Source organism: Hydra viridissima, unplaced genomic scaffold (genome assembly GCF_058129835.1).
Source record: "Hydra viridissima isolate aposymbiotic clone 2 unplaced genomic scaffold, HvirCarnegie_v1 scaffold_3, whole genome shotgun sequence".
In the NCBI taxonomy this organism is placed as follows: domain Eukaryota; kingdom Metazoa; phylum Cnidaria; class Hydrozoa; order Anthoathecata; family Hydridae; genus Hydra; species Hydra viridissima.
The window spans coordinates 11003133-11015138 of NW_028324302.1; the positions used below are offsets into that span (position 1 = coordinate 11003133).

General features: G+C 33.7%; 3 protein-coding genes across 3 annotated transcripts; 2 read left to right on the forward strand and 1 right to left on the reverse strand.

The window, feature by feature from the left end:
* Positions 1 to 55: 55 nt before the first annotated feature.
* On the forward strand, positions 56 to 1352 carry LOC145188286 (uncharacterized). Its single transcript, XM_090082011.1, has 2 exons — positions 56 to 756; positions 857 to 1352. Exons 1-2 carry the CDS (start codon positions 56 to 58, stop codon positions 1350 to 1352), a joined length of 1197 nt encoding a protein of 398 aa, XP_089938137.1.
* Positions 1353 to 3750: 2398 nt separating this feature from the next.
* Positions 3751 to 6378, reverse strand: LOC149890975 (uncharacterized). Its single transcript, XM_090082012.1, has one exon. The coding sequence runs from the start codon at positions 6376 to 6378 to the stop codon at positions 3751 to 3753; it is 2628 nt and encodes an 875-aa protein (XP_089938138.1).
* Positions 6379 to 7660: 1282 nt separating this feature from the next.
* On the forward strand, positions 7661 to 12004 carry LOC145186955 (uncharacterized). Its single transcript, XM_090083598.1, has 3 exons — positions 7661 to 7709; positions 9927 to 10064; positions 10313 to 12004. The coding sequence occupies exon 3, from the start codon at positions 10450 to 10452 to the stop codon at positions 11908 to 11910; it is 1461 nt and encodes a 486-aa protein (XP_089939724.1). The 5' UTR covers positions 7661 to 7709; positions 9927 to 10064; positions 10313 to 10449; the 3' UTR covers positions 11911 to 12004.
* The last annotated feature ends 2 nt before the right edge of the window (positions 12005 to 12006 follow it).

A 12006-nucleotide genomic window follows, 5' to 3' on the forward strand; every position in this document is an offset into this window, starting at 1 on the left:
TATATAGGTGATAAAGTTATTTTAATTACTAGGAGACCAGATAAGACAAGATATAATGGAAACCTTGAAGGGAAAGAGGCTTGTCCTTCATTTTGACGGCAAACAGATCAAAGAGATGGAGGAGAACCTGAACATAACTGTTACTGTTGAAAGGATTGCAATCAGTGTTACATCTCCTGATATTGAAGACACAAATGACATTCTCCTTGGAGTAGTTCAAGCTGAAAGCTCCAAGGGAATTGACCAGGCAGATGTGATCTTAAATCTCCTAGAATATTACGATATTGTTGATCAGATCTTTGCCATATGCTGTGACACCACTGCTTCCAACACTGGAGTATTTTTTGGGGGCATTACCATCCTCACAAACATCCTCAACATTCCTTTACTCTGGTTTCTATGCAGGCGACACATGTTGAAGCTACACATCTCTCATTTTATGGAGGCTCTTACTGGTGAGAAAACAAAGGGGCCAAGGAGAGCACTCTATGTAAGACTGCAGAAAACCTGGCCACACATCAAGGAGGAGGTAGACAAGATGGAGGAGTTCATTAGGTTTGATTGGAATGAGCTACAGGTTGGATCATCCTTGTACAACATTGCAAGGGAGGCCCTGGAGTTTGGCAAGAGGGCACTGACCATAGAGACATTTAACAGGGGGGACTACAAGAAACTTTGTGAGCTAATTGTCTTCTATTTGGGTGGAGATGTGCCAGGATTTCATTTTTATCAACCTGGAGCCTGCCATGAAGCCAGGTACAGTTATAGTATATTATCAATAATTTTTGTGTTTAAGGGAAAGTACATTTTCAAGTTTTTCTTACATATTTGATAATAATAATAATTTTTTCTAAAGGTTCATGGCAGATGCTCTATACCTGCTGACCCTGAGGATGACTGAGAAGGTAGCCAAGGTGATGAATGAGGAAGAGAAGAAGATGGTAAAGACAGCAGCATTCTTTGTTTCTGTATGTTATGGACCCTGGTTCTTAAAATCCTGGATGGTGGACAAGTCGACTTCAAATGACTTGGCTGCCTTTAAGTCATCGTTTGACATAAGGGACCACTACCCGAAACTTGGACAGGCCCTTCTTTCCAGCATGCAACGGCATGCTTGGTATTTAACAGAACAGTTAGTTATTCTGTCCCTAGCTGACGATGATATTGACGACAAGGTAAAGAAGAAAATGTTGGAGAAGTTGGTCAAGTGTGATGTCCCTGACCAGTTTCATATGGGGAAACCGAAGCTACCGGTTATTATCAGATCAACAGAGCTCACTGAGCTGGTAGGTTCCCAGAGCTGGATCTTTTTCAAGGTATGTGAGATCCCTATTGAACAGGTGGAGAAGTAGATCAGCGGAGATGCCAGTCAGACATTTGATATATTTAAAAGGTTTTTGAAGTCGATTAAATGTGTCAATGACTGCGCTGAAAGGAATATCCGACTAATCCAGGACTTTGTTGGAGGCTACAGGTCGGAAAACATGAAACAGAACCTCATGCTGGTTGCCAGAGACAACAGAAAGAAGCTGAAGAAGGACCTGACAAAGAAACAACTCAAAAAAATTTAATTTTTTAAACTGGAAATATATATTTTCAAGAGAATTTCTAAAATACATGATTTCTTTCCAAAAAATTGCATTTTTTTTTAAAAATGAAATTTTACAGATATCACTTTTACTGGAACAAAAAATTTTTCTGTGGTATTTTTAGCCCATTTAGACCTTAGAGAATGGGAAAAGCTTAAGAGGTAATTTTTTTTTTTTTTTTGGGGACACCCTAGTATTCAATTACCTTTTTCAACAAAAATTGAAGCCAAAATTGGCCTCCCAAGATGGCGGCGATCGGAGCTCTTAGCGGTGATCTATGTACATTTTATAAGGCTTTTTACAGAAATATTAAAGAAAATAAATAGAGTTTTGAAAGAAAAACTAGACTATGAAATAAAGTTTTAACGACTTTAACGAAATGAAATGATTTTCAAAAAAAAATCAGATGATTAAAGTAATTATTTTGATACTAAGGTACAAAATATTCGATATACTTTACGATTAAATAATATTTATGCATAATCTATGTACCTTTTAGTTCTTAGTTACCCAATGCAGTGTGTTAGAAGGTTGATAACATGACTGTATGGTAAGCGGCAGTGGTGTCTACTTACAATTTTGACAAATTTTATATTTTCAATTTTTGTAGCAAGATACCAGATATGTACATGCTGCATGAACTATTAGCTGAGCGCTGTGAGTACACACAACTCAGGGGTTCCTTCTAGGATTGTTTAATACATATATGTAATTAATGGATATAGTATTTAATAAAAATATTAAGTACAAAATATTATTTTCTAATATATGTTATTCTACTTATATATTATTCTTTGTAATATTTCAGCTCTCAATAATTGAGTCAATTGTTTTTAACTTGTTATTCAAAACAAATCATTAAGGGAATGTTTTGACGACATATATTTTGTATGTTATCAAACATTATCAACATTATGTATCTTATCAAATAAGTTTTGATACGTAAATTTACAATAAACTATCTGCATAAAATGTTGGAATGCATTAGTACTTTCTTATCATTTCAAACAATCCAGTTTTTTAAAATTCAAAGGAGAGGTTTAATTAAACCAACTAAAAGTGTTGCTATCATATGCAAAGAAACTGAAAGATGTTTCCAAACGTTGCTTGCTTCAATAAATGGCCACTTTCCAAATGAAATAGGAATTCAAAATGGCATTTCTAGTGCTGTTTTGAGATCAGTTGATTGCTCAAAAATATTTAATGAACAAACTTCTCATGTTTGACTCAGCTTTAACTGATAACCATTTATTTGCACTGATTAAACTTATTTCAAAAAACTATGCAAAAATATATCTTTATCACCTGGGTAAAAAACTAACTGCCAAAATAACTGGAAAAAAGCTTAGGAAGCAGTTAACAAAACTTATCCTATTCAAAAACCAATCAAAAATATTTTTATGATATGATATGATATGATATGATGATATATATATATATATATATATATATATATATATATATATATATATATATATATATATATATATATATATATATATTAGTTAGAATAGAGCAACTTTTTGTAAGAATATGTTTTGTTAAATAAAAAAATATTTATATTTGAAATTTATGTAAATATGTAATATTCCGTTATTTTTATGAAAAAAATCTTATGTTAAACAAAAAAACTAGATTTTTATTAGAAGATTACATTTTATCAATATTTGAGCTTAAGATATAAAACTTGATTATCATCAGTTTTTTAATTTTCATATCACCATTCCTTAATTCCGCCACCATCTTGGGAGGCCAAAACTTGCTTCAAAAAATTTTTTGGTATACGCTATCCAGTTATATTTTGAGATCAGTGCGTTATTTCGAAAAAAAACTTCAGATTGATTTTTGATCTCAATTTTAGATATTTTCTTCGTGATTTTTGGCAGCCATTGTTGGAACAACGTTAGCGCTTCAAAATCATTGAACATTCTTTGTTTGTGTTTTTATGTAGATATTTTATAGATGTAATATCAAGACAACTAAATTCTATGTTTGCTGTATATTTTCTTATAATGTTCATCCGCTTGTACAATTTAAATATCATTTCTAAATTCATTTTGCACAATGAATTATGCACAACGAGCCATATATAGTCATTGAACTACATATTCATTGTGCACAATGAATTACATAATGACGCAACTACAACACCCCTTGATCTCTAGATCACAAAGTCTGCATATCTATTCGGGAACTTCCGCATTCGCATCGATTTTCGGTGATTCAGGTTGTCCGCAATGGGTTCTTCCGATCCTCTAGTAGGCAAATCGGCTGCGATGGGAACAGGACGGACGTCCGATATGTGTCTCGGCAATCCATTGATCTCTACCGAAACTCCTCGTCCTTCATTTGTAACTTTTCCTCTGTTCCATTCGTTCGTACATTTCGAGTCAGGTGGTTTTACAAATACTTCTTGTCCTTGAAAATAATTGTGGAGAACTTCTTCGTTTGTTTTCGCAGAAATTGTGTGTGGTTTCCACTCATAAGAAAATATAGCTTTGTAGGGGAGCGATGTTTCCTCGCCATTTTTCCTGGGAGCCCGGTTATACCAATATACCATTTTTAGCGGATCTTTGCCACTTCTGGCTGCCATTCGCTTGATAGTGCGGTGATGACGTTCAACAATTCCGTTCCCTGATGGCCTGTAAGCGCAACGAAATAGGATGGACACTCCCCATTCTGCGCATAATTCACTAACGAGTTTTGAGCGAAAGGTCTTGCTGTTGTCAAATAGAACTTGCCATGGTGGTCCTCTTTCTCGAAATATTTCTTCCAAATGGAAACACACTGTTGTTTCTTTCTCGTTCTGTAGCTTTCTCCAAATTGCAAACTTGCTTCTTTTTCCACAGTCAATAATAGACAAATAATTCTCTGATTTATAGTGGGTTACATCGATAGCTAAACGGTGCCAACTCTTTCCAACTTCAAGATTTCCTTCTTCCCACTTTTTTGGCGCAGGATCCACCGATAAACATCTTTCGCAACTTTTCACGACTGATTCAACGTCTTTTCTACTAACCTTCTCCTTCGGATATGTCTGTTTCATCAGATAAAGGGTTCGATTGACTCCAAAGTGATGAAGATTATGAAATGACTTCACATCAGGCGGTACAACATTTGCTGTCATTGCAGAATGGTTTAAATGCAGCCAGTTCTGCGGTACTCTCGTAAGAGCATCGGCTTTATTTTCTGCCGACTTTACCAGAAAAAGTTTTAATTTTATACCGCACTCCTTCACAAGGTCTTCAGTTAACGACAACCGGCGACGGACAAGTGGTTCTCCAAGACCGTGTACTCGAACGGGTTTGTCACCGATAATTAAGGAGTTCAACCAGCCGGCAACAGTAACCGAATCACACTTTATGGTAATACATTCGAATCCCCATTTTGTTGCTAGATTTATTCCTTTTATCACGGCTTCTAACTCTGCAAGGTTAATGTGAGCCGTATCATCTTGTTTCCTCAACCACGAACAGTCTTCTACTATTTCCCCAGCCACTTCCAACACTATGCCAACGGCTAAGCTGCTTGCATCACACCACACTGTTGCTTCGGAAGTGTTTTTGACGTTCCATGACCCATGAACGGGATCTTCTTTTGTAAGTCTTTCATTTAAACTGTTTACTAATTTGACAATACGTTCGTCCACAAAAGAGTCCCATCCACAACTACTCGAAACCCTTTTTAGATAGCTGCACGAAGGGCGCAACCAATTTGCTATTGGAAAATGTCCGGTCAGCTGTCCGCACCAAGAAAAGATTTGCCGACGTGTCATTTTTCCTTCAGGAACTTTAGGTATGTTGTCACGTTTCCAACGGACTTGGTTGCATTGTTTGTACACTCGCAATCCAAGCACACGACCGCCGACAGGTTTTTCTGGCAACTTAGAATCCAAGCCATATTTTTCCAAGAGTTCTCGAACTCTGCAACTTGACACTATGTTATTATTGACAATGATATCATCAATAAATGAGTCCGTCCCAGCCTCGACAACTTTGTCTACGGATAATACCTTTTTTAAAATTTTAGTCATTATTCTGGGCGCCACATTCAAACCAAAACCCAATCTTGTTAGACAGTAACGCTGCCCTTCATATTCCACGACTTGATATTTCCACAGTGCTTCGTCGACACGAATCTGCAGATACGCTTTCTTTAAATCGATTATTTCAAGATTTTCTCCCAACTTTCTCCAGTTGCGAAGTTTGGTACTGCAAACGTCGCCATCTGCAGTATGACTGGACACAAATTGATTCAGCTCCCGGTAGTCCATCACCGGACGTACTTTTAATTTGTTTCGTTGAATTACTGCCATCAACGGAATGATGCCATTACATCTCCCTTCAAATGGTTTCAGCCATCCCTGTGCTATCCATTCACTTGTTTCCTTTGCATAATCACTTTTAACGTCATCAGAGATATGATAGTTTGGAATTTTGTTTGTCAAAGTTGGTGGTTCTATCAGCCACTTCCAAGACACGCTCCAGCTACCATTTTTGAATTCTGCTACGAAGTCAATCAGCTTTTGAATAGTAGGCGAGGATACTTCATTCGTTTTTTCTTGAGAGACTGCAGTAGCACTGATAGATAGTTTTTCCACATTGAAGTTTATGGTTTCGCCGTCTCTCCCAACTTGGACACCTCCAAGCCGTCGTATTGCGTCCATACCAAGTAGCATTTGATATTCGGGGACAATGTTGGCAACCAGGCATTCCAAATCGATGGTAGTGTTATTTATAGAAAGATTAACAACAATCTGGTGTTTTACTTCAATTGACTTTCCATTCATCATCACGGCCTTTTGTCTTGCGTGTTTGACATTTTTTGCGTTTACGATATCCCGACTTAAAATTGATTTCGAGCATCCAGTATCCAACAATGCTTTTATTTTTCTTCCATTGACATAAACACAGAGAGTTGGTGGTTTTATATTTCGTGGGAAGCCGCTCGCGCATAGACGGGTGGCTTCCCTTCCATGTTTTTTGAGTTCGTACACTTTTTGTAACAGTTCAGGGCCAGGTGGTTGTCCATTCCACACACAAAACACTTCTTCTTCTCAATTCCTTCGCTGCAATTTCGACTGATATGTCCCTCCTCACCACATCGGTAGCAAGTCATGGTCTTTTTTCCGTTTCCTTGAGGAACCTTTCTTGGACCAATAGCACCAAGATTCACGCGACTAACAAAACACGATTCTTTACAACGCAAGATTACCAAACTTCTTGCTTTTTCAGCGATCTGGTGCAGCGACATTGTTGATATCGAGAGTGCTGTTTGGAGTTGTTTTCTTGCTTCGTCAGGTAATCCGAGAATAAATGCGCACCTTATCCACTCTTCGCTTACGTGAGACGATATTAGCTTGCTCAGCCTTGTTAATTCTGCGAGATATACGTCAACGGACTCGTTTTCCTTAAGACGACGATTCACGAACTCTTCGTATGCTGTTAGCGGAGAAGCAGAGAAGGCAGTAGTCAGTGCATTTTTCACTTCATTGTAGTCTTCTTTTATCTCATCACTGAGTCCTTGATAAACGGCAAACGCTCCGCCAGAAAGAAATAAGGGGAGCACCACATTCAGCTCGTCAACTTTTTGAAGTTTTGCTACCAGTTCCAACTTCTGTATCCATTCTGAAAATTCACCCGAACCATCGTACTGCGACACCAAATCCGCGAACTCTATAACAATACTCATTGCCGAAATAGCTTGTAATATCAAGACAACTAAATTCTATGTTTGCTGTATATTTTCTTATAATGTTCATCCGCTTGTACAACTTAAATATCATTTCTAAATTCATTGTGCACAATGAATTATGCACAACGAGCCATATATAGTCATTGAACTACATATTCATTGTGCACAATGAATTACATAATGACGCAACTACAATAGATAAAACTGAAAAGGATTTTAGTAACTCCATAATAAACTAATTACTTAAAATATGCATTTAATCGATTATTCAGTTCCTTGTTGTGTCGACAAATATGCCATATAATACACAGATACACAACAAAATAATACACAAATACACAACAAAGTAAAATGCTGTCTAAAGAACTTAAAATGATACTAGCAATAACGACCAGAGAAAATAAAGAGGTTCTTCTTGGGAACTAAGTATGTTTTAATTAGTAAACTATTTAAATATATATATATATATATATATATATATATATATATATATATATATATATATATATATATATATATATATATATACACAAGCGTTGTTATAGTATAAGTATATAATATATAGCATATATTAACATAATATAAGTATGTAATCAATCAATCATATATTTCTAACTAAAGATTTTACATTCAAGTTTACACACAAATAGTTATAAACTAATGTGAAGTAAACTACTAATAGTGCTAATGATATATAACAAGGATTATAATAATGGCAATTTAATCATTATATTCAAAAACAGTAGCAACAGCAGAGATATATTGCAATATATAAAATTAACAATCATAAAATGATGTAATGTATAGTATATATCAATTTTATATATATGTAATATATTAATATATATATATATATATATATATATATATATATATATATATATATATATATATATATATATATATATATATATATATATATATATATATATACTTTCAATAGTTTTATTAACTTAATACACTAACATTGAAAATAGCTTCTCCTACTCTGTGTATAATACGATAAATTGTGTTGGTAGAGATTCCATGACAGTCTCTGAGAACATGAAAAAAGACATTTGTGCCAATAAAATGAAGAAATATCATTATCTGGAAACGTACTAAAATGCTTTTATTTCGCTTAGTATAATGTTGCAAACCATCTTTAAGTCTAGTTTCTAAAAATCTAATAAAGCTCTTGGGACTCGATACTGCTCTCGAAAAACGTTTTCAGAAACATCTTCGTTAAAAAAGCGGCCATTTAAACTAAAATGAAATTGAAGAACAAAACAAAAATATAATTTCTGACCCTATTTAGTATGATTTCTGATTTTATTTGATAAAAAATCATTAAAAAAAACATCAAAATTTAGTAATTTTAAGTGATGTTTTAAACATCAACCTCTCGAGGGAATCGGTGGCGAAACTCATTTTCTGCAACTTCGAAATCTAAGTCTTCATCCGAAAAAATTAAATCATGTTCCTATTTTAATTTTACACAGTTTTTTTAAACACCATACTAGAATGTAAAAATATTTATAAAAATAGAGTAGGCAGCACAGCCTACTTAATAACTAATAAAATTTATTAAGTAGGCCTACTTAATAAAAATTAAAAAAAATTGTTGTTTTCAATGACGTATTACGAATAAAAAAAGCAATGATATATTATATATACTAGATGTCTAACTTCGATCCGAAATGTGAAGCCGTGGGAGCCATTTCTAATTCGGGCAAAAACGTTCATTTTTAACTTTTATTTCGCACGTCGGATAGGTTAAAGTGACCAAATCCGAGCCAGTGACCAAATTTCAGCCACATTTTAAATTTAATATTTCTGTCTTGGTTTCTGCTTTATGTTTGTAAATCCGAATTTTTTGAGACTGGTATGAACTCAGCCAATAAAAAACCAACATTATTTTAGTTGGCGGGTGTTTATAATAGAAGTATTATAATAACAAATACTTATCTCAAAAAAGTACCAGTTTAGATTTAAAAGATTATGTAAGCATCCAGTTTGAAGCTTATAAACATTAAATATTTATTACTTAACGAAATGGTAATTATTTTAAACTATAAATATATTTCTTAAAAAGATAATTTTAGTTTTAAAGTTATGCTGAGTCATTTCTATAGATTGTATTTCTGAATTAAATGCACCTGGTAGAGAGACCTAAATCCGGCCAGGTTTTATACCTTATTCCGGCCAAGACCGAAATTAGGTTCACGAGTGTCTAAAAGTTACTCATACTTGTAAGATATTTATATTATTAGATTTTGTTCTTTTAATATAACTACTTTATGTTATATTTATATCCTAAAAGTTATCAATCTTAAATATATGGACTTATTTAGTTAAATATTTATGTAATATTGTGTCTAAAAGTTACTCATACTTGTAAGATATTTATATTATTAGATTTTGTTCTTTTAATATAACTACTTTATGTTATATTTATATCCTAAAAGTTATCAATCTTAAATATATGGACTTATTTAGTTAAATATTTATGTAATATTTTTCAAATATGAGGACGAAGACTTAAAAATAAACAAAAGTCTAAATAATTGAATATATATTGTTTCATGTAGATTATTGCTGATAAATGAAATTATATGAGAAAATAATCTTTAATTGAAAATTTTGATAATTTATAATATAAAGTTTTCATTTTAGAATGGCTGATAATAAAAAAAAATTTCATAATAAGAAACAATGTCTTCCAACTCAAGGTAAATATTTGAAATATAAAGGGGAAGTTTTACTTGAAGCTATAAACAGTGTTATTACTTCACCTAAAATGTCTGTTAGAGCTGCTGCTAAATTTTTTAAAGTACCCCGAGCAACTTTGCAGAGCAGGATAAATGGAAAAATTGAGATTGGTGCAAAAGCAGGAAGAAAAAGTTTAATGCCACTTGATCTTGAAAAAAAGTTACTTGATTTTGCAGACAACAGAGCTAGGATGGCCATTGGTTTTGGTAAAGAGCAATTCATGGTATATGCTGGCAATACCATGAATTGCTCTTTACCAAAACCAATGGCCATCCTAGCTCTGTTGTCTGCATATGGATATTCTTTTAAGAATAGAAAACCATCTAATAAATGGTGGAGACTACTAAACAACCGACATTACAAAAAAGTAACTCTTCGACAACCAGAATCAACAGCATCAGTTCATCATCAATGTATGAATCCAATAAAGGTGGCAAATTATTTTACTGCACTTAAAGAAGTCATTAAAGACTGTCAGCCTGAATTAATATGGAACATGGATGAGACAGGGCTGCAGCTAGACTTTAAGGCACACAAAATTGTTGCTGCAAAAGGTACTAAATATTTACATATGAGAACCAGTGGAAATCGAGAAATGATTACTTTAATTGTTTGTGTGAATGCAGCAGGAAGAGCCTTACCACCTCATGTGATTCCAAAAGGGAAAACAGTAAAATCCCTTCAAAGTTTTCAAGTTCTAGATGCCCCTGAAGGAACCAACTGGAGTCCAAGTGAATCTGGTTGGACTAAACAAGGGATTGCAAAACTATGGTTTGAGCTTACATTTTTAAAAAACATTGGACCACAACGTCCACAAGTTTTAATTTTGGATGGCCATGATTCCCACAATTTCGTGGAGTTAATAGATATGGCCATACAAAACCAAATTGAAATTGTTGAATTACCTGCTCATACAAGCAATTGGCTTCAACCTTGCGATCGAACTGTATTTAAGCCATTCAAAGTTTCATATAATAAAGCAGCCCAGGATATGATGTCTAATCACCCTGGGGTTATAATAAACAAGGCCAATTTCACAGGACTTTTAACCAAGGCCTGGAATAAAAGTATGACAAAAGCCAATATTGAGTCTGGCTTTAAATCATATGGAATCTTTCCATATAATCCTTCAATTATTCCAGCTGAAGCTTACTTGCCAAACTATGTGTATTCTGAAGACAAGTTAGTGACTAATCTCTTCGATCAAATTAAAACAATTGATAATACAACAACAGTTGAGCAGATTAATCAAATAACAGACAGCACAAAAATACTTTTACCGGATATTGAGTTGGAACAACATATAATTACCAACCCAAGATTTGCTATAGCAAATGATCATGACTATTTAGCTGAACCAATAACCGTAGTAGAAATTCCAGAACATAGAAGTGGTGGTTTAGTGGAACTAAGTATGAAAACTGTAAAACTAAAAGCTGCAAGTAATAAAGCTGCATTTACTAGTAAGTTTGAAGACAGCTTTAGGATGATGTCTGACTCTGAAATTGAACAGCCTATTGATCAGTATGAAACTGATTTTACAGTTTCAACTCCTTTAACTTCTGATTTTGTAAAAACTCGATCTTTTGCCCCAAATTTCCCTTTTAAAAATTCATCTTATCCAGGAGATGGAGATAATGATATTTTGCCATATTTAGATGCAAATTTTATAAAAAGCAAAAAAGCTAAGTATGCAGACAAAATTTTTGTGCTTACTTCTAAGGAAGCATATGAGTCACAATTAAAGCAGGTACAAAAAAAAGCTCAAAATGAAACGGAACAAGAAATGCGTAAATTGAAAAGACTACAAAACTTAAAAATAAAGGAAGCAAAGATATTGTCAAAAGATAATCCTAGAAAAAAACCTTCACTATAAAAATGAACCAATAAAAGTATAAAAAAACAATGTGTAATTTGATTATGTTGTTATGAATTTTTGTTCTTATTGCTTAAAAAAGTCTTTTATATAGTT